General features: G+C 35.6%; 1 protein-coding gene across 1 annotated transcript; it reads right to left on the bottom strand.

Moving 5' to 3' along the window:
- Nucleotides 1-5428: 5428 nt before the first annotated feature.
- Nucleotides 5429-14106, bottom strand: LOC122282753 (binding partner of ACD11 1-like). The gene is made up of 5 exons (XM_043094761.1): nucleotides 13947-14106; nucleotides 12647-12750; nucleotides 12467-12542; nucleotides 6473-6556; nucleotides 5429-6394 (listed from the first exon to the last, which is right to left on the bottom strand). Exons 1-5 carry the CDS (start codon nucleotides 13950-13952, stop codon nucleotides 5834-5836), a joined length of 831 nt encoding a protein of 276 aa, XP_042950695.1. The 5' UTR covers nucleotides 13953-14106; the 3' UTR covers nucleotides 5429-5833.
- Between the last annotated feature and the right edge of the window lie 10320 nt (nucleotides 14107-24426).

The raw sequence follows: 24426 nt of genomic DNA, 5'->3' as shown, positions 1-24426 counted from the left end.
ATTTAAAAAATAATAATAATAATTGGTGGAATTTTCCTTTTTGTTGCGTCGACCGTGGGAACTCCGGATTGGGACACGGATAATAATAGACTTGGGGGATAACGATCACGTGCCACGACATTATGACAGGTGTCGTGATATAACCAGGGTGCAGTGCGTCGGGTTGATCCTGGCTGTCGATTGCAACTATTGTATGTACCACTAAGTGCAAGAATTATCTTCCCTGATTGTGATCAAATTCGATGTTATAATTTGCTGAACAAGGGCATGATGCATAGACAGACACTCATGTGAAATATATTTAGGTTGTCTTGGGTTGGTAGATGAACTTATTATTCCAAACCGATTGTAGGAGGAACTTATTATTCTTTTAATCTTTTATAAAAAGTTAAAACTTATTTCAATTCATTTTATATATTTGAATTTAAAAAATTAAAGAAAATGATAGCATTCCTACTTGTTTACTATCAATTTACTACCCATAAATAAAAAATATATTTCAGAATTATAAAATAATTTTTTCGTTTTGTCATTCTTTTTATTTTTTTATTATTATCTATTACTTAAGTTTTGAACAGATATTATTCAAAATTAACCTCATATCAACTTTAACAAGTTTAAATTTATTAATGAGATTTATGAAATATTATTATTGACAATTTATCTCAGTATTAAAATGTAACCTTATTTTCTTGACACAAATAATATGAAATATATAATATATTTATTCTCCGAGACATTTTTTTATACATTTATTTTATTCTAGATTTTTATATAAATAATATTATATATAATTATGGGTTGTGAAAATGTCGCATACTCATTTTGACAAAGAATGATATTTATTATTAAAAAAAAATTATGTGAATCGTATATTTATTTATTTTTTTAAAATAAGTACGATACGCTTATATAATTTATAATAGCAAATATCATTTTGCTTATTAAATAACGAATTCATTCTCTCACATGATGCGATGTTGTTAGAAATTAATATTAGTTAAGACTAAGCAATTTTTAATGGTATGCATTTTGTCATAGGATCATTGGACTGCTGCTGTATTATTCATATTGTAGAAATATTTAATAAATGGTATCAAGATAATTTTTTCTATGGCAGATGTAAGGAGAGAACTAAGTTTTTCTATGTTTTCTTTTAATATTTAAGTACTTTCTTCTTAATTTTTGAACTCTACAAAATTAAATGCGGCTAATGAGCAGTGCTACCAAAAGCATAGAAATAGGAAAGCATTTGCATAAGAATAATGTGGAAGCATGTAGATGATGATAATTAGGGGGAACCTATTCGATGAATTGTTTAACTCAAGTCGAAGTCGTATCATTAAGTCGAATTGAAATTTAGGTTTTGGTCAGTTATTAAATAGAAAGGGAGAGTAGTCGGCAGCTTGGCTTCGCTATCGCTCATGCTTTAATATAGGGTCCGTTCGCTATTGCTTACGATTTAGTAAAGAGTCCGTGTAATTGTTGGCTTTCTCAGCCATCAAAGAGAAGGCTTATTTATGATATAGTGGTGGAAGAAAGCTAAAATATATTAGTTGAAATAATTAAGATAATGATAATGTTGACAGCAAAAATATAAGGGAATTAAGCCTTTACGTAGCAGGAAGGTAAGGTAAGGTAAGTTGAAGGTGTCTTTTTAAACTAAATAAGGGAGACTATGGTATGATTAAGATGGGAATAAAATAAAAATAAATGGTCCCTCTGCACTGGTAACAAAAACAAAACAAAAAACAAGTGTGGCCCCCACTATCTATCACGAGGTGGTCCAATACGACACCTCACATGAGGTCGTGATCATTGTACTCAGCCACAGGCTCTGTTCGTAAATAAGTAAATATATGTTTTGAAAAAATGAGATTTTATTCTACAAATTATTCTATTACCAAGTTGGTATATAAAATATATAATTTATATTATTTAAATAATAAAATTTAATTTATAAATTTAAAATTTAAAATTTATTTTTTAAATTAAAGTTTGTTGTATAAATACTTTATTACGTGTTACGTCGACGGATTATTTTAATGAGAATTTTTTTAAAAGTACTTCAAACAAATCATAAATAAAGTTAAATTTTTGCTGTGTTCATATTTCAAAGAATCTATTCCGATTTATTTATTTTTTTATTTTTAAAGAATTTTTACTATTTTTCGTTTCATTAACGACGAAGATGGAGTATGTGACAAAGCTAAGCCTTTCAAATTTTAAATGGCTACTGAACTTATGTAGGTTTTGGATTTTGCAACGTCGCTACAAGGGAATTCAAGTGGTGTGGCCACTTCGAAAAGAATGGCAACTTCCCTATATTAAAATGCCTTAATTTTTTTAAAATAAAAATAAAAAATCTCCACAAAAAATGAGGATAATTAATAAAATTTGGGATAAAATTCATATTCCTTAAAAATAAAAAAAAGCCATGAAAAAATAAGTTCTCCACATGATACACTATGATTCTGAGGAGTATTATTATTTATTTATATTGCATGCTATTTGATTTGGTATAAAAGAGAACTACATTTTATATACCCGAATTTCCATTGTTTTTTAAATTTACTTTTTAAATGTTATTTAATTGGATATTTTGCAGGTCGAAAAATAGAATATAGAACACAATTACAAATTTATAAAGAGCAAATCATGACAGAAGGTGTACTACTACATGGCTAAGATTTGATAATATAATTTTAAAAAATAAAATAAAATATATTATTTGCAATAAAGGAAAATACAAAGATATAGAGTGTCGTGAATAGAGTAATGTTGCTAGATACAGATATAGTGTTGTGATAATATAGACTGAAAGCTTCTTACACTTTTATTGAAAAAAATAAAGTTTATTACTAAAAAATTTATACTTACATGCAAGTACAAGATTTGTTGAGTATGCGAGACTTATACATTTACTCTATAAAAAAGATTATCTTTAAAGTGGGGGATGAAGTGGGTGCGAGTGGTTTTGATTCTTTGGAAGCTTGAGAGTTAAGATAGTTTTGTTTTTGGGTAGCAGCAAACAGAGGAGGAAAGCAAACTCAGCAATGTTTGTCCTTTGCTTTTCATTCTCAGTTTTAGGATAAAGTTTCCCAATTGATAAACTTCCTCTCTTTGTAACCTTTAATTCTCATCTTCTCTACAATCAAAATATATATATTTTAATTAAGAGTCTGATAGTCTGATAACATATGGCTTGATTTTTTAAATGAAAAATATGGATTTGAAACTCGCCACTCTCTTTATATAAATATATATATATATATATATATATATATGTATGTATTTTAAAAAGCTACTAAATAAAAAAGTAATCTACATGGTTTGGTTTGATGTTAAATTGGTACTTCTTATGGTCTTTAATCCAACATTTTACTGGTTTGTAAATAAATTAGCCTCAAAGACTTAGATCCATTACTACAAAAAAGCAACTCGGCTGGTCTGGTTACACAAAATTAAATCATCTCATCTCATCTTATATAATCATTACAACTTTTTCAAACTGACATATAAAATATAATAAATAATTTAACTTTTTTAAATTTCTAAACAAATATAATATTAAAAAATTATATTGTAATAATATTTTATTTAACTTTCGATATCTCATCTTATCTTATTTGTATAACAGACAAATATGATAAAAAAAAAAAAAAACAAAGTCAGCATATAAAAAGTATAAAATGTCCGAAGATTTAAAACAAAAATAAAAGCTGAAAACAAAATAAAACCTAAAAGACAAAAAAAATATACAGTCAATTTAGTTTTTAACTTGACTTTTGAGTTTGATATTCTGAATTAAGTAGGAAAAAAGTGAGGGTCTTAAACTTTGTCAGTGCATGTAATTAAGTACATGTATAAATGTAACAAGAGAAATCTTAGAGACAAAAAACGATGTTCTATAGAGTCATCATTAGATGATCTCGAAATACAAGAGTGATATTTTCATCCTCTCTCTCTCTCTCTCTCTCTATATATATATAGTTATAGATGCCCAAATATATGTGATCCAAAAGCAAAAGCTATGCAACCTTGAGAAGAGACATAAACCCAAATCCTCTAGTGTCATTATTAAATTATCTCCAAGTACAACTAGTGATATATATATATATATATATATATATATATATATGCATACTTATATATATAGGACAATGCTAGGGTGCAATGTGCACTCTAAATATGCACACCGTTACAAATAGTTTTTTTTTTTTCCCTTTTTCTTTTAAATATTTTTAAACATCCTTAATCATTAAGAAAAAAAAATAAAAAGTAATAAAAATTCACTAACAACCATTTCCTTAGTTAATAAAATAAATTAATATATGAATGTGTACATTTGATGGCAAGTTTGGAAGTCATACTACCATTTTCCATATATATATATATATATATATATATATATGACACAAAAGTTGTGCAAGCTCATCACTTTGTCTCCTCTACATGTCTCTATGTATCATATATTAGTTATGATAATAATTTCAAATCACACATACTGACACGACCAACCGATACTAACCAACAAACCGACCCCATTATCCACTGATTAATGAAATGGGAATTTTCTTCTGTTTTGGGGACCAAATGGTAAAGCCATGGAAAAGGCACCGAAAGAAGGTGATAATTATATAGCAAATATGCACATAGATAGACTGATAGATAGAGAGGCTCCACGGTCTCCAGATTAGGTTTTCTCCACCATTAACTCGTGTCTTATAAAATCCACTGTATTGTTTGGTAGTATATGTTCAAAATGTATTTATAAAATCTTAATTAGGAGGTTAATTACACCCGGATTGTCTTAAATTTTTGTTCGTTCATGGGGTGACCCCTTCTTTTTCCTTTCTAATTTATAGATCAATCAATTTACTGAGCATTGGAAATTTGTAAAAATATATATTATTAGTGGGTGCATGCCATTATTTTATAATCTAACGTATTATATCAAGTGATATCAATTTGTAAATTTATTTTTATGTAATTTTTTTGTGGCTAAAATATTTTTCTTTTAATCAACTGTATTGAAATCATTCTTCAATCAACGCATTTTCTTAATTTTTTTTTTTTAAATTTTAAAAGATTCTTATTTTCACTCCTGTCTCTTCTGTTTTACCTTCGTCATGTTTTATATTCAACAGAGGAATCGATGATTTGTTTTTATGGGACGGTCGATGATGCTTCCTTTCTTTATGGTCTAAAGTGTCTTCGATATTCAATGGAATGGTTGATGTTTGGACTTTTAATTTGATATCTCCGGTTTGCTTACGACAAACGCACTATGTTTAATTTTGGGAGTGAAAGTAAAATTCTAAGCACATGCCAATCAGGGGAGTATCGAACAAGTTATACATGTTTTTAAGGAGCAGCCCCACTAAAGGGATGAACTCCTTTCCTTAATTCCTTTCAACTTAAGCTCTGATATTAAAAATGAGTTTAGATATCAATTGCTTTATTACATATTCAGAGTCCACACATCAATGACATGTTTGGAATTGGCAAGCAGTGTTACGCAACCCAAACATTCACATCTTGGTGCCAACTACAATCACGAGGTAGACCGTATATATACTAAAGTCAAAAGAGCATAAAGAAACTAAGAACAAAACCCAAAGAAAGATATGAATAACAATGCCAGGTTCAAGCATCGTGAACATACAATTTGACATTTTCTTCTCATAAAAGAAAAGTTGAACCAAATGCAATCACGAGCAACCATTTGGGGAAATTTGTCCTACAGTCGCCACTTTCACACTAGAACACAGAGCAAGTAACCAGAGAGATTCCAGAGTTCAGACGATTTGTATTTACAGTAAATAGCAAGTCAAAGGATTAAACCTTGAGCAGGTGATGGCTTAGAAGCTTCAGATGCCCTTGGAGACTCGGAAAGATGAACCTGAGCATAGTCATCAACCGTTTTTCTTTTCTGTTCCTCTTCAACAATTCCCACTTTCTCTTTTGTTTTCTGGCCAACTTCTTCAGCTGCCTTCACAACCTTGCTAAAAGCCCCTGTCACCCATGAAGCCCCAGTCAATATGTATCGGTTCTTCATTATTGCAGATCCGGCACTACTGACCGTCTGCTCTGCAGCTGCAAATGCTGTTTTGGTTTTCTCTGAAACCTGAAATTTCTGATCCACTTCTCGTACTTTGTCACCAACCACAGATGTGCCAACACTTATTTTCTCACTGAACCCAATCTTTTGGTCAAGAGAAGTGACTTTCGCCGTGGCCGTTGAAGTTAACTGGTGCTTCTCATCAAAGCCCTTTGCTTTGCCGACAGCATCTTTTCCTAAGATAAAGCCCTTAGCAAGCATACCGCTAACCACATCCTCTGCCTTTCTAAAAGCAGATTCAGCACCACCCGGTGTTTTATTTTGTGTTGCCTGCAGACATTTGAGCAAAAATCAATCAGGGTCAATCTAGATTGCACAATAGATAGTAGTTAAGATAGAGACTCTTACAGGGGGTGTAGCAGAAGCAGCAGGTGGTAGCTTGTACTCTGGATCCAGAGTTATGGTGACAGACAGATCAACTATTGTTGCTCCCTGAGATAAAATTCAGTTGTAAATGAAACTTGTTTGTATGCACAGAAGAGTAGAGACCCATGTATATGTAATGAAATGTGCCAATGCGTTGTAAGATCATCAATTTATTGTAGTAAAAAACATATAGTTGAGCAGCATAATGCCAAATATACAGTCAATTGATTGTTCTTCCCACTGAATACAGGTAAAGTATGATGAGAGTTCTTCATCCATTATATACTACTACTACATCCTCGCTAGAGGGAGCGCAGTTTATGATACTTCGAAACTTCAACAAAAACAATTTAAACGCGCCATAAAAGCTTATCTTTACTATATATTTTTTTGATTGGTAATTTATTATCTATATGTAACACAAGAAACTAGTACAAACATGATAGAGCAGTCTACCTATTATTATTATTATTATTATTATTATTATTATTATTATATTGTGATAAGTAGCCAGTTGACCTCTTATAGAGGCTATCATTTTATGAAATAAGAGAGAGAGAGAGAGAGAGAGAGAGAGAGAGAGAGAGAGAGAGAGAGAGAGATTTGCAGCACCATGCCCCATATAAATCTAGGACTCATAAGGTCTTATATTTCATCCAATCACATGCCATCATGTCATTGCACTCCCACAATCTACTTATCTTTCTCCAGCACTTACAGCAGCTTCAGTGAAATCATTTCTCCACCATGCCCCATATAAATCTAGGACTCATAAGGTCTTATATTTCATCCAATCACATGCCATCATGTCATTGCACTCCCACAATCTACTTATCTTTCTCCAGCACTTATAGCAGCTTCAGTGAAATCATTTCTCCTAACAAGTACACCTGTTGATTTTTCTCAACGAAAACCAAACCATTTACAACTTGTCCTCATCTTGCCAAAGTCGGTGCAATATTTTAGATTTTCCAAAATAGATTTGATAATTATCTTACCATTCTCGTGTTGTCACTCAGCAATCTCAACATCTCCATTCTGATTACCATCACAATGTTTTATTTTTAAATGTCTTTCTTATATTCCAAGCATTCTTTGTTATCAAGAAACTACATATGTTCTAGGCTGGGAAAAGGCTGATGTAGAACTACCTAGGCCTTCGACCTGCTCAATATGGCTAGTATCTAGAGGAAGCGAAGAAAGGCCAAGTAGGCCTGTTCAACCAGGCTGGGTTTCATTCTAGGCCAGTCAGGAACCCGGATTCCAGTTACGGTTTCCAGCCAAGTTGCAGCCCGGTCCGAAACCCACATCTTCAAATCCGGGCCTATGTGGCCCGGATGCAGTTTTGACATTCGGATACTGGTTTTATACCAGGTACCTGGGTTTAATAAAAACAAAAGGTGATGCCCTAGCCGCCCCCCCTCCCCAAATCTCTCTCTCTCTCTCTCTCTCTCTCTCTCTCTCTCTCATGCTTGTGCTGAACGGTGAAACCCTAAGTTTCTACGGCCGTTTCTCTCAATGCTCTCATCATTGGCATTTTGGTAAGCCCCTCTCTCTCCCGATCTTTGAGCATTTATAAACATGGTTTTCCTAGATCTGCTCCTTTTTTTTAAACATGTATGTTTTTCACTACTGATCTGCCCAGATCTTGGGTTCCTTCAACCAAAGATCATGCCCTGAAAAGAACCATTATTCAGTTGAATTTGGTATTATTCGGTTGTGATGGGTTTTAGACTTTGGGGTGAAAGTCGAATCTTGGGATTAATTTTGGATTCGGTGGGTTAGGTTTGAAGCGGGAGTGAAAGTGATGGGTTTTGGTGGGAGAGGTTAGTGCAGGGACTGACTGTGGGGAGCAGGAGCTCCTTTTAGACTTTCTGCTCTGAATACCTTGATGTTTTGTTCTCTGAATCTTATCCATGAAATGCACTAGTATGCAATCTTCTAACTTGCAAAACCCATTTCGTGCTTGATCAAAATCAAAAGAAAAATAGAGCATTTACACACAATTCAGATCCTAAAGACTCGGAAATCCCAACTACTATATATATTTATATATGTTAAGGGACATAAAGGATTAGATCAATAATGGCAAGGCCTGAGTACCGACCAAGTTGGAGTCGGTATGGCCAACCTCCAACTTACACATCCTCCGCTCCAACTCCGACTCCGACTTGTTGGAGTAGAGTCGGATTTTAGGCTTTTTTTTCTTTTCTTTTTTAAATTCATATTTGGGCCACTTTTTTATTAAAAAAAAAAATTGTAGCCTTTCAAATTTCAATTTTTTCAAAAATTACAATTTAAACTAAATAATTCACTTTTGATTATAACAAAAAATACAACTAACAAACAAGTACTAACATGCTTTCAAAAATTACCTATAAAAAAAGCATGCTCTCAAAAATTAAAAACTTAAATTAAATTAAATTACAAACTTTCCCAACAAATGAACCAAAACCCTATTCTTTTTTTCCTAAACCCTAAATCAAATTCTAAACAAATTTTAAACTTTGTTTTAATCATAAATTTCTTTATTTATGGTTTTTATAATCTTGTTTATAACTAAATGTAATTCTTAGGATTGATTATTAACAATTACTATTTAACTCATAACTAATTACATGTTATTATACTATATGTTTAAATATTCTTAGTATTTATTATTACATGTTATTAAATGTTGACTTAGTATAATATTTTATAGTAATGTTTAACTTATTCTTATTATAATATTATACTTTAGTTATTATATATTAGTATTACATGTTATTATATATTAGTAATTAGTATTACATGTTAATTACACATTAGTGGCTTAGTTCTTATACATTATTAGTATTACATGTTATTATAGATTGATTACTATTAAATGTTATTATACTTTAATATTTATACATTAGTGCTATATGTTATTATACATTGATTATTATACATAACTAGTACATGTTATACATTAGTATTAAATGTTATTATACATTCATTATTATATATTAGTATTATATGTTATTATACATTAGTAATTAGTATTTCATGTGTTATTATGCATTAGTGGCTTAGTAGTTAGTGCTTAAACATTATTAGTTTTCATGTTATTATAGATTGATTACTATAGTCTATACATTACTACTAAATGGTATATTAGGTACATTAGTGTTACATGTTATTATAGTATAAGTGTATTATTTTAGGTACATTTGTTCATACTAGTATTTAACTCACTATATAAGTTAAAGTTATATAAAATATATATGATTAATGTATAAAAAACACAGATATTTTTATAAAAGCATGTAAAATATCAGAATTGGAGTCTAAGTGTAAAATTGGAGTCGGAGTTGGCACACTGCCACCTTCGACTACAACATTTTTGAGGAAAAAAAATCCGACTCCGACTCCGACTTAATGGAGCCGGGGTGGAGTCAGAGCAGAGTCAGATTTTTAGATTTTTGCTCAGCCTTAAATGCAGTTCATTGAGCTGCATCTCATTAACAACAGGGTAATAACACTCATGTATTTTGAATTGCTACCCTTCCAAAACCTTTCTAGTCTGTCCTTTAAAAAAAAAAGTCCTGCATGATTACAAGAGTGAAAATCCTTCCATAATACTGTGTAAGCTACAATGGTATGACTAATTGTGTAAGACAAAGTAAATGCTTTCTAACATGGATCTCATTTATATTATTGCATTTTACTGTGATGGTCCCTATTTACCACATTTGACATATTTAGAATGTGAGAAATAATACAATGTACAAGGTTGGAGGAGCTTAAGAATTTCTTTATCCACGCTTGTTTCCTTTGGACTGTGTCTCTAGATAAAATGGATTTAACCTGCATGAATTTTTAGTACCATTTTCACCTTCAAGATAGGTGTGTCTCTTGAATCCTTCCTGTGCATTTGGGTTGCACTTATTGATGAAGATTTATTGCTTATAAAAAAAAAGATCTTGCATTTTACTGTAAAATAGAGCTAAGGAGTACTTGGTTTGGACATAAAGTCAAATAATGCTTTTTTAACCATTGCAGAATGTTTTTATCTGTTTATGATAAGTTAAACTATTGCAGAATCTTTTAAAGAGAAAATGCCAATGAATTACATAATAAATTATTTTCAGTTAGTTTTTGTTTAATCAAGTTTTTTATATCTTGCCCTTGCTGTTTCAGATATAGTGCTTATAAACATGTAAGTTGCTCTTGCTCTTGTTGTTTCAACTATAGTGCCCTTTTTACTCTTTGTTGTTTGTGAGTCTGAAAGTGTCCTTTTCATGGTTTTTTGGAGTACCTCTCAGGTGAATATGGACAACGGTTGTGAACTTGTGATGGCAATGGCAGGGGATTTGACACAAGCTTCCCCAACTGTAGTTCTCCTGTACCTATCCCAACCTGTTGACTAATAAGAGTACTAGGTAATGCATGAAGTTCACCCTATGTTTTCATGTTGAGTAATAAGAGCGTTATTTTATTAATGATTGTTGAGTAATAAGAGTGTTATTTTATTGATGATTAACACTGAGACAACATGTGCAGTATCTAATTAATTTATCCCTTTCAAATTGTTATTATGAATATTTTTGTATAAAATGCTTTCTGAATCTGAGGAAGGTTGTATAAAATGCATTAATTCTATGGTTTCTCATTTTGTTATAGCTTTCTTATTTTAATTCCTAGCTAGCTTTCTTTTTTCAGCACTGCACTATTAGTTGTGGTTTACTCTACTGATGCTTGTGTTTTTCAAGTTGTCTACAATTAATTTATGCTCGTTTGTGCTGCACCTAAGCCTTTTCTTGTGTTTTTCAAGTTGTCTAACATCAAAATAAAGAGTAACGACATAGTTGGTGATAGAACTACCAACGGGACCTGATCCCCTTCACCTCCACAACAACCCAACAAGACCTTAAGCAATTCATTTCTATGGAGCCATGGAGTATTTCATTGTTATTAACAGAATATTTTGTTTTGTAATGTAGTGTATAAATATCAAACAATGAAATATATAGTAGATTGCATCGTGTATGTCGCATGCATTTTATTTTTACATGATGAATATTGGATTTTTTTTTCTTTGTTTTACATGCATTTAGTTAAAAAGTTAATTAGTTGTTTATAGCTTTAGCTATTTTTGACATAAATTTAGTTTTCCATTTTGATATATTTTTTTCATTATGGATAATGTTCAATGTATTAGTATTATGCTTTGCAACATGACTTCCCGAAATTTTTTTAATAAAATATAAGCTTTTATATAAGAAAATATCTATATGCTTTTCAACAACATTATTTCTTGAAAAAACTGTAATAAAATAAAAGCCTACATGAAACTGCTTAAATCGCTGGCTTTTCATCAGGGGGTGTGGCCCCAAAGGATTGTTTGCACCCATGAGATGTTGAACCTTGGACCTTGAGAAGAGTGATACCCCAAGATCAAGGCCTTCACCACTTAGGCCAACCCCTTGGGGTTAAACTTTAAGGACCACCTAAGTAATGCTAGTGCTTCTTGGTTGATTTAGGCCCTGTTTGGATACTAAAAGTGTGTTATCTCATCTCATTTCATCATTACAATTTTCTCAAATTCCCACACAAAATATAATAAACAATTCAATTTTTTTAAATCCCAAAATAATAATAATATTAAAAAATAATATTTTAACAATACATTATTCAACTTTAAACTTTCATGTCAACTCATCTCATCTCATCTCATCTCATCTCAACTCACTAACCAAACGGCACCTTACTTTCTTATTATTATTACTCTGCTTACCCTTAGATAAGAGCTTCGCTTAGAAAGCTGCGATTGATTTATAATAGACTACCTCTAATCCAGGTTATACTAGATCCTAGGCACATAACATGTTTAGTATCATCTTGGTAATGCATTTTCCTTGCAAGAAATTTCATCTTTGAAATATTGGACGCAAAACCATTTTGTTGTCCGTTCAATATTTTTCGTAAGAAAATATGCACTTAAAATGAAATTACCGAAAGAAGAACTGCAGTCTCAGCTCCTTGTGAATCCTTGAAGGTAACATAAGCAATTTGAGACCGCTCATTATCACTGCATAAGCATTTGATAAGGTTGTTATTCCTATAATAATGATCTGAAAGAAATCAGAGAGAGCAAGAGAGGAGGGGGGCAACAGACAGGACCAGAGCACTGACCTGCGCATTTCAATATAGTCAATATCACCAGAAAAAGAAAAGAACTCCCTGATGTCTCGGTCAGATGCTCCTAAGGACACATTGCTAACTTTAACAGTTTTTATCTGCAGTTAGAGCACATATGTAACTTAAACACTGCAGAGGAAAACTAGTACAGCATAATAGATTATGTTTTAAGAATAAAAAATAAATAATAGAATCACTCAAAATCCAGCAAAGCAAGGGCTCATACAAGGTTAGAAGTTTTTTTTTTTTTTTATAAGTCATACAAGGTTAGAAGTTGAGAGTGTTGATTCTCCAATTCAAAGTTGGAAAGTGAGAAATGAATATCCATTAGAACCAAAACATGGGAAAACATAATGAAAGAAAAGTGCTAGAAAGAAATAATCTTCTGTATGAAAGTAGATGCTTGGGTTGTAAGAAAAGTAGATGAATGGAAGTATCTTTTTAAGATTGCTCTTTCATGATTAGTTACTCAAATTATGATTTATGTTAAACAACAGTTTACCAATGCGATACATCTTGGAAAATGCATCAGCCCACCTAATGCCACGCATATTCCATTTATTACTAACATACCTCATGACATGTTTTTCAAATCCCTCTAAGGCTGCCTCTTTCAAAATGAAATAATTAGTATAAAAGGGAAGTAGCTAGCCTTCCATTAACAAATAGTGCAAGTTCCAATCCCATAAATCACAGAGGTCCCAATCTATACCACAAATTACTCAATAACATTTTTACCATATAATTATTTGCCCAATACAGAAGAATAGCCATCCAAATAGCTTCTTTCGATGAGTCAAACCTTATGAATAAATTCCAAGAGCCTACCAACCCAAGATATGCCTTAACTGTAATACAATGATGCATTTGATATTTTCATTAAAGAACTAATTAGTGTATAATAAATCTGAAAATAAAATTTGAGAACAGTAGAAGGAACAAGTTGCATATCCGAGAAGAAGAGAAGAAGACCAATCCTGCAATCCATAAAGAGTGCAACACAAATAAACATTCAAACAAAAAAGTAAATTTCAACTCGCGCTCTCTCCACGTCCATGCCAATCTTGTTTCACCAAATCACATAAAACCTCCTATAGCACAAAATATATTGAGAGAAGCAATAATACTCGTACGGATATCCGCTAAATCCGTGAGTCAAACACCCAACTTATGTAATAAGCAAACAATCAATCAATCGAATCCTAAGAAATTACAAGAAAAATACAAGCACATACACGAAGGGAGATACGTAAAGAGCGAGAGAGAGAGAGAGAGAGAGATGAAAGATACTAACCGACATCTTAATATTGATTCCAAGAAGTAAGAAGCAGAGGTATTTTATTTTGCGCTGTTGGGAGTGAAAGAAAATGAGAAAATGAGGCTCGACTCGAGGCCGGAGGAGATATTTATCGTTTTTTGCAGATGGAGCGAGGAGAGAGGAACGTGGGCTTTGGTTGCACGTGTGAGGAGTGTCTTCGTACGTGCCGTGTATCCACCCCTAGGTTACGGCGTCAATTAAACGAGAGGAATTCAGTTGGGGTTTGGAACTTTGGAGGACTTGAGTCCTGGTCTGCCTTCCCGTGTACGATACGTTGGGTGTTGGTTTAAGCATTTATTAAAAAGAATAATGTAGATATAATTTTAGGATGTGTTAATTTTACGTTTTTGTTTTTAATTTTTGGTAAAAAGTGATATTTATTATTAAAAAAATAATTTATTTATTTGAATATCAAATTTATTCATTTTTCAAAAAAAATATGTGAGATTTGCGTACATTAAGTTGCGTTTGGTTACTCAACTCATCTCAATTTAGTTCAATTCATCTCATTTAATTACTATAATTTTTTCAACTTCTAATGTAAAATATAATAAATAATTTAATTTTTTCAAATCTTAAAATAATATTCTAATAATATTTTATTCAACCTTTAACTTTCATCTCAACTCAACTCAACATCCAAACTGATTCTTTAAAACTGAAAATATAATTTTTCTTTTCATTACTTATAAAAAAAATAATTTTTCTTTTCAAAACCTTACAACATTTCATATATTAAAAGTATCTGGCATTGGTGCAGGCTGAACGCGCTTGTTTTCAACACTTCCAAATACAAAAAATCCCGAGAGCTGAGAACGACAAGGCATACAAGTTGGCAAAGACGATATTCGGGCAGGAAGCTGCCCCAATACCGGAATCGGCTGTCCTTAGAATCGTCGAAATGCCAACCCTGGGGATCGAGTTGTTGGAAGTAGGATTGGGCACTCCAAAATTGGCACAGGACATCCTGCGGTATTTGAATGACGATGAGGTTCCTGACATCAGGGAGTGAGCAAGGTTAGATACCAGGTGGCATGGTCAATGGAGTGCTGTACTGCAGGGGATACAGTACTCCCGTACTAAGATGTATCTCAAGCGTAGGCCCAATATGTATTGGCTGAAATATATGAGGGAATATGTGGTGACCATGTCGGGGGAAGAATACTAGTAGGGAATGTAATGCTAGCGGGATATTATTGGCCGCACACCCTAAAAGATGCCGAGGAATATATGCGAAAGTGTAGAAAATGTCAAGAGTATGCCGGAATCCTCTACCACCATTGGGGGAGTTGACATCAATAACCTCCCCCTAGCCGTTTGCCCAATTAGGAGTCGACCTAGTGGGCCCCCCTTCCCAGAGAAAGGCAGGGTAAAGTTTGTAGCGGTGGCAGCGGACTGCTTTACCAAGTGGGTCAAGGTCGAAGCGCTAGCAACAATCATGACTAATAACATTACCCGCTTCATATGGAAGAGAGTTGTCTGCAAGTTCAGTGTGCCCCCTAGCATAGTGTCAGATAATAGGAGACAATTTGATTTTAACCATTATAGAGATTGGTGCCAGGATTTGGGGATCAAGTTTCGATACTCCTCCCCGAGGCACACCTAGTCAAATGGTCAAGTTGAAGTGACCAATAAAATCTTGCTATGAATACTGAACAAGAAATTAAACCACCAGTTGGGCGGAAGAGCTTCCAACCGTCCTATGGGCATACAGGACAACCGTGAGGACACCAATAGGGGAAACCTCGTTCACTCTTGAGTACAGTCACGAAGCCATGCCACCAGTTGAGGTAGACATCCTGACTTACTGAGTAAATCACTACGAGCAGCACTCCAATGACCGACGCCTCAAAGAGCAACTCGACCTGATAGGAGAGATCTGAGAAGAGGTAGAACTGACAATGGTGGCGTACATGAATAGGGTAGAGAATTGCTTTAACTGAAAAGTGTGTTTGATGTCGTTCAAGATTGGAGACCTCGTACTGAAGCAGACAGGGACCACCAAGAGGGACGAAGGCAAGCTTAGACCATAGTGAGAAGGCCCATACATGGTAGTTGCCAGCAACCATCTTGGGGCTTATTGGCTACATGACTCTCGTGAAAACGAGCTATAACACCCATGGAACGTCAAACACCTGCGAATGTTCTATCAATAGAGGCCCTATGATGCACATATGTATTTTTTTTATTATCGACCTTACGCTTGCCTATATGATTGCTATTAATGAAGAAAACATGGTTGTTTTAGGGACTGGCACATTCAAGAACGAGATTCCTATTTTTGCACAACTTACACTTCCTGCAGTGTCAACAGATGGGAACGGGCATGGCCACAAACTACTTGAACCAACCACTTCCACGCCCAGGTCAATAAGTGGGACTAGCCCCAGACTAGCTCAACCTTCCCTACAAATGAGAGCTGGTCCAGCCCAGAGGTTGCTTGAGCATACCCTATCCCCATCGTGGCGAAGAAATAGACAACCCCTACCTTTTGACACTTACCCCCGTAGGACACCAAATGGATGAGTGTAACACCAAAAGGGCTATTTTATCCCTCCCGTGGCGGGAAGCAGGCTTACCCTGATCGTACATCAACTACCTTCATCGTGGGCATCGACCAATAGGAGCAGGTCTAGTCAAGAACTACTCGAACAAATTACCTCCCCTTGGGACACCAAAGGGCGGGATAAGCCAAAGGCTGTCTTGACCCTCCCACGAGGGAGAGTGGGTCCAGCCCTAAGGTTGCCTAAACATACCCCATCTTGACACGGTGAAGAGTGGACGCAGTACCAGCCCAGTCCTCATTGACCTTCCTTGCGATGTCAACAGGCGAGAGCAGGTACAATCGCAAATTACTCAACAGATTACCTCCACGTGCGGTACAACTGGAGGGACTAGCCCGACCTCCTCCACGGGGGAGACTGAGTCAAGCCCCGAGGCTACTCAAACATTATCTTGTCCCTATCACGGCGAAGAACGGACTGCCCCTTGGTCCTTCGATACTTACCTCCCTGCGGGAGGCACTAAAGGGATGTGTGTAATGCCAAAGGGCTACTAAATCCCTCCCAAGGCGGAGGGTGGGTCTGTACTCAACAACCGACACACATTACCTTCATCTTAGGTATCGACCAAAAAAGGAAGTGGGTTCAGTCAGGGACTGCTCGAACAAATTACCTCCTCACAGGGTGCCAAAGGGTGAGATGAGTTAGAGGTCATCTTAACCCTCCCAGAGGAGAGAAGGTCCAGCCCTGAGGTTGCCCGAACGGTACCTTGTTTCACCATAACAAAGAGTGGGTGCAGCACCAGCCTAGCCTTCAATTGCCTTTCCTACAACGCCAACGGATGGGAGCAGGTTCAGTCAAATATATTGCCCGAATAGACTACCTCTACGTAAGGGTCAATAGGCAGTGCTAACCTTGGGTTAGATTGACCTCCCGTGCAGAGGAGAGTGGAACCAACTTAGTGGCTACCCAAACATTACTCCATCCCATTACGGCAAAGGGATGATGACCTCCCTGGGGGACTGAAGGGGAGGGTGTAGCTTGAGGCGTTCCTACCCCTCCCTTAGTGGAGTTCGGGATAGTCCTAAGACTACCCATATAATAGACTGTGTTTTGATTCCTATTTTACAGGGAAGGCAAACCTTGCGAGCGAATTTTGGCTTACAAACCACTAGGCGTCTCTTACCAAGCATAAGGGTCAACTAGGCGTACCCGATCTTATATATAGTAATACCGCGCGACCTCGACAATGAATCTTGGCGAGTTTTGGCTTACACGCCACTCGCCCCCTCTTGTCAAACACGAGGATCAATGAGGCACGCCCGGTCTTACATACCGCATAACCTCCACAATGAATTTGGGCGAGTTCTGGCTTACGCGCCACTCACCCTCTCTCTTCGAGCGAAAGGTTCAACGAGGTGCGCCCGGTCTTACATACTGCACGACCTCTAGAAAGAATCTGGGTGCCACTCTCCACTCTCCCCTTCTCCCAGAGCGCAAGGGTCAACTAGGCACACCCGGTCTTACATACCGCACGACCTCTACAGAGAATCTAGACGCCACTCGCCACTCGCCCCCTCTTGCCGAGTGCGAGGGTCAACGAAGTGCGTTCGATCTTACATGCCGTGCAACCTCCACAATGAATCTGGGCAAGTTCTGGCTTACACGCCACTCACCAACTCTTGCTAAGCGCAAGGGTCAATGAGATGTGCTCAGTTTTACATACTACGCGACCTACACAAAGAACCTAGGTGGGTTCTGACTTGCATGCTTGAACCCCCTCGCCATGCGCAAGGCAAGCCCGATTCTACATAACGCAAGACTTCTACAAAGGCCTTGCCTATGCAATGCAGGGCCTCAGTGGGAGTTAAAAATGAACGAGATATTGCGTAAAAGGACTCTGACAAATTCGGTCTGAACCTCTTAGGTTCTAGAGTGTCACCAAATAATGAGTATTCGGTCCACATGAAGATAAATGAGTAAGGAAGCAGTTATACTCGGCAGGGTGCCACCTGAAAGTGTGACGCCCCCAACTCCCACGTATGGACACATGGAAATAGAAGCATCGAGATGATGACAACACCATACAACCCAATGGCAAGTGCTAAGTGTGTGCACATGTAACACGTGTAAGACAAAAAAATGCAGCGGATAAGTTAAAGTTAATCAACTAAGTACTATAATTGTTAAATACAAATTCTCTTAAATACAAATGTTTTAAAAAGAAATACAGTTATCTAATGAAAACATAAATAAGCTAAAATAAAAGAGCTAAAAGCGGGACATAAATCCCATCACACGAGAAAGTGATCCCCGATCACCCCTTAGGCAGAGCCGCATCCTCAGGCTCTACATCCTCATCTGCATCAAAATCTATGGCATCAAAAAACGGTACTGCAGGTAAGTAATAGACCAAATAACCTAAAAGATAAAAATACATTCATGCAACAATAAATATGCGTGCATATGATAAAATATGCATGAGACCTGAAATTCATTTTTTCCGAAAATGAATATTTTCCAATGCACGCCAAAGTCGCATTTTGGCCAAAAAACATATCCATTAAAACATATCCGCCATTTTTCCAAAAAATGGTTGACATAGAAATCCATCATTTTCCCAAAAAATGGTCAACATAAATCCTTTTATCCAAACCGTCATTTTCCCAAAACTTGGCCTATTATCCAATTATCTCATATGCACCATGATCTTCCCTAGGAACTATCCACACATCCTGGATCTCTTCGCCACATCACGGGTAACGACCGTGCGTATGACTTCTTAACGAGCGATGCTCAGTACATTGGTGGCCAAGTATCCTCTAGCCCCAGCTAACAGAGGGGTCATGGAGTCAGCATGAGAGCATTACCATTCCATTCGATCTCATTGTCGCCTAGCGACAACCCAAGGGACATCACTCAGTATATTCCGCTCCATTAAGATAATGCTCTCTCTCGGCTTAGGGTCATGATACACACGCAGCCAAAAACTATTTTATACATGAAAATCCAGTTTTTATTTCCAACATGTGTACATACATGCAATTATGCGAAAAATTAGTTTTCAGTTACAAACTTGAACATGCGTGCACTTATGCAATGTATGACACAAAACAAATATCCAACAACCAACAAATTCCAACATCAACAAATCATATAAACAACTCCGTTCTCCAGTTTAACTGACCCCCAAACTCATCGGACTCAGTCCGGCACAACCAACCAGATTACAAAGATTTGTTAATGCAAAATATATTTCAATCTCAAAAGCTTATTTGGAAAAATACTTATAGTGCTAAAAGGCACTCTAGAAGATCAAAGGTCACCCCAAAAGTGGTGGAGCAGCGGCGGGCAGCGGTTTCCAAGCAATGGTCGTGGGTCTTAAATTGTCCAACTTTGAACGAGAACAAACGAAAAATTGGGATGGCTAGGGAATGGCTTATGGGTTTTGGTGAAACTAATGGTGGTGGTGGTTGGCCGTGGGTGGCGACATGGGCTGCGGTTGGAGGCCAAAAAGCATAAATCAGAGATGTAGCTCAAGAGGTTACAAGGGTGGTGGATTGAGGCTGAGGATGGGTGAGTTAGGTTGCTGGAAGGTCGATAGTGAAGAGATGGTAGCCGGTGGTGATACAACGGCGACAGAATGGAGGAAAAGCTGTGAGGCTTGGTGGACTTTGTGGGAGCGAACAGTGAAGAGTTAGGGGCTGAGCTTGGTAGAGGATGATGGCCAGCATGAGGGGAATCTATGGTGGTGGTGGCGCTGTTGAGCAGTGCATGGCGGCACAGTGGATTTATGTCCCTTTCGAGCTCTACACATCTAGGAGAGAGAAGGAGGGATCGTAGGGGTGGTGGCTGGCATGGGTGAGCTCGTTGGCGGTTGGGGAAGGTCCTGGGTTGGGCGGTGTTACCAGACAGTGGCGCGGGGCTAGGCTGGGAAGGTTGAATGAATGGAAGAGAAAAGGGGAGGGGAAGGCTTGTGCGCGAGAAGAAATACAAGGAAGGGAGAAGGAAAAATGAGGAAAAAGAAAATAAGACGAAAAGAGAAAAAGGAAAAAGAAAAAGAAAAAAAAAAGAAAAGAAATGAGATCTAACCATTTCAACTTGGGTCTAAAAATTGATCAAACGAAAAAAGATTTCATAACAGCAATTTAAATACAACTAATTTAAACACAATGACTAAGTAAAATGACATAATAAAATCCAACAATAACATAATTTAAAAAAAAAAAGAGCATTTATAAATAATAAACAATATGTTAATAACAATAAAACACATCGAATTAAATTTTACAATTAAAAGTCGTAAATACCACGTAAATCATCTAAAATTTTAAACAAGAAAGCTCATAATCCTAAAAAAATGCAATAATTAGTTAGTCAAAATACATGTAAATATGGGATATCACATCCTCCCCCTTAAAATAAATTTCGTTCACGAAATTTGTGAGGTCAAACATCAGTGCCAAGCAGAATACAAGATACAACTCAGAACACACTTGACAAAAACATACCATTAACTATTCCCATACAAGCATGAGTAATGCTCTTCCAAATCTACTCCTATAGGTGATGCCATCATACCTGCACTAGTCTCCCAGTGGTACATCATGCCTAATACTCCTAGGGTGGCTATGTAATTCGAAATCTCCATTTCCACCAGAACCTTAATACAACACCTAGTAAATTCCAAAGATTATTATTTTCATACAACAAACTGTGCTAACCCCAATCAACTCCTATACTAAAACTTACAAACCTTCATTGTATTCTACAAGTTGGTAACCTATTAGCCACTTCCAAAGTTAACCATCAATAAGCATAATTAGTAAGACCAAAAGATTACTCTCCAATTACAAGTATCTTCTCAAAATTTTGAGTCATCACTAATTCCTCCAAATTAGCACAAAATTTGAACACCTAATTATCTCTAAAAATCACGTTTTCGTGCGCACTCTGATAAATTAACACCATCGAGTATAAGCTAGCTCAACACCTACTAAAAAGAAAAGCCTTACCACATTTTGGTAGAAAATCATTTATCTCCCAAAATCATGAATTATCACTCATATTCCTCAATTAGCTCCCGCTGCCTTAATCAAAATCAATATTATGCAAAAATACACCCATGATCATGACAGAAAACCAGTATCAGGCAACCTCAGAATCCCAAATTGAAAACAAGTAACATCATCTCAAAATACACATGTCTCATCTAAGATTAGGAACATTCCTAAAAGGCTCGAATCCATTCCAACCAACCAACAAAAGCGCCTATAAACTTCTACCTGACAACCTATACTTAAAAGCTCATTACCTAAATTTTGAATATCATCTACTCCGATGGTGACTAGACCCAATACCAACCACTAATGACTTCACCAAAACATTACTATAACCTTCTTGGTAACTCGCCCACCTACTACTACTCCCATTAGCTAGTATTAACATCACTAGTTCTTTCAACAACACATTACAGTTAAATCTCAAAGCAAGCCATACTGTTCAAATCTCCAATCCATAAAAAACTATTGCACAACACTCTTGGGTCCTAATGCTTTATTACCTCACATATATAATTATGTTATTTACTTCTAATGCCTAAGCTTCAACTTCCAAGACTTATCATACACCACATAAGATGACCCAAAAATCTCTCTTCAAGTTAAATAACAATATCCATTATTCTCCCAACTGGACACTCAATCTCCAAGGAAAATTATAGCTTCCAAAATTTAAATTCCTATGTGACCTTAAGTCACAATTAATTCATGAAGATAATCACAACAATCATTGTCTACCATCATTCCATTTGATAACCCGCTTCGACTGTACACTCCAATCAACTCACCAAAAAAATCAAAGCCAAGATCTCTTGAATTTAATACTATCGTATTGCCTCCTTTTCAACACCTACCAAAGCCACTTCTTCTAAGCCAAAAAATGAAACTAGGACCTATACTCTCTGAAATCTATACACACTTACAACTATTACACGTCGATCTCATGCATTCTTAGCCAAAACCAAACTTCTCCAACATGCAAGTGATCCATCACTACCGTTTCTATCATCTCGACCTATGTCCTCGAAATCAACAAGAATCATTTCCTAATTCTGCACCATCTATTATCCTTAAAATTGATATGGATCAAGTCCTAAACCTACCACTACAACCTCGAGCTAAAAAACAATCATTTTTCGAAATAGATCGATATCTTCAATCCTAAAAAAAACAAACGAACTAGATCATTACCTTCAATCCCCAAAGAAATACTCTCCTGAAAATTCACATATCAGTAACTTAACTTTAATCAATCCTATTTTAATGGTTACAAACTAATTAACCTCCATGATAGATTAAGCTAGCATACCAAGTCTGCATAACTAAAAACCTATATCTTATTACAAATCAGTCCTTCAAGTCTGCAATTCTAAAACCCTAAACTATATAAGGTTCATTTTTTGAAATAATCAAGATCGATGACCTTAAATCTAAAACATTCGCCTTAAAAGCTTGTAAATTCTAAAGACCTAATTGCTACCAAGTTGCTTACACGAGTCGGTAAAATCTAAAACTTCTAATTTAATTAACCCTCAAATACTTGTTGAACCTACCACTTAAAATCCTATAAACTTATTTCCTAAAATCTATAGGGCCTCAAGCCTCAAATGAAATTCTCATAAATCTGTCATTGTAGTTTGTTGAACTTATACCCTCCTATTCTAAAAACTCATTTCATAAACTCTATGGAATCTAAGATCTCAAGTATCCTAAATAATTCAAAGTTATTCCCCTCCTCGGCATGACTTGAGTTCCTACTCCGAAGTATTCACCTAGACTATGTCATTCCCTTCAATCCTACTATACTAAATATTCATACCTAACAATGGCATTTTCGGTCGCACCATCTTCCTGCCATAGCGTAACCCTTAACCCACTTTTCAACTCCGGACAAAACAAACAAAATAAAACAAAAAAAAAATAAAATAAAATAAATCCCATAAATAAAATAACATAATTTCAATTAAAAAAATAAAATCATATCAAATTAAATAAAATAAATTCAAATTAAATAAAAATAATTTCATATTAAACCCTTAAAATCTTCTGGTACTTCACCTATGAGACATATGATTTTACCCAGAGCCAAACTGTTCTGATACCATCTGTGACACCCACGTGGAAATCGAGGCGTCGGAATGATGACAACACCGGTCACACATCCCAATAAGTCCTAAGTGTGTATACATGTAAGACAAAAAAAACACAGCGGATAAGTTAAAATCAATCAATTAAGTACCAGAATTGTTAAATATAAATTCATTTAAATACAAGTGTTTCAAAAAGCAATACAGTTATCCGATGAAACCATAAATAAACTAAAATACAAGAGCCAAAAGCGGGACATAAATCTCATCCTATGAGAAAGTGATCCCTGATCACTCCTCTAGTGAAGCCACATTCTCATGCTCTGCATTCTCATCTGCATCAAAATCTACGGCATTAAGAAACGGTACTCTAGGTAAGTAATAGACCAAACAGCACAAGAGATAAAAATACATTCGTGCAACAACAAATATGTGTGCATATGATGAAATATGCATGAGACCAGAAAATCATTTTTCTCGAAAATGAATATTTTTCAACGCAAGCCAAAATCTCATTTTGGCCAAAAAACATATTCATTAAAACATATCCGCAATTTTTCCAGAAAATGGCCCCCATAGAAATCCACCATATTCCTAGAAAATGATCCACATAAATCCTTTTATCAAAACTACCATTTTTCCAGAAAATGACCCATTATCCAATTATCTTGTATGCACCATGATCTCCCCTAGAGACCATCTGCATATCCTGGCTCTCTTCGCCACACCACGGGTAACGACCGTGGGTGTGACTTCGTAACGAGCAATACCCAGTTTTGTATCCAGTGCATTCGTGGCTAAGCATTCT

The sequence above is a fragment of the Carya illinoinensis genome, chromosome 11 (assembly GCF_018687715.1).
Source record: "Carya illinoinensis cultivar Pawnee chromosome 11, C.illinoinensisPawnee_v1, whole genome shotgun sequence".
Taxonomy (NCBI): Eukaryota; Viridiplantae; Streptophyta; class Magnoliopsida; order Fagales; family Juglandaceae; genus Carya; species Carya illinoinensis.
This window is presented reverse-complemented; position numbering and strand designations above follow the sequence as displayed.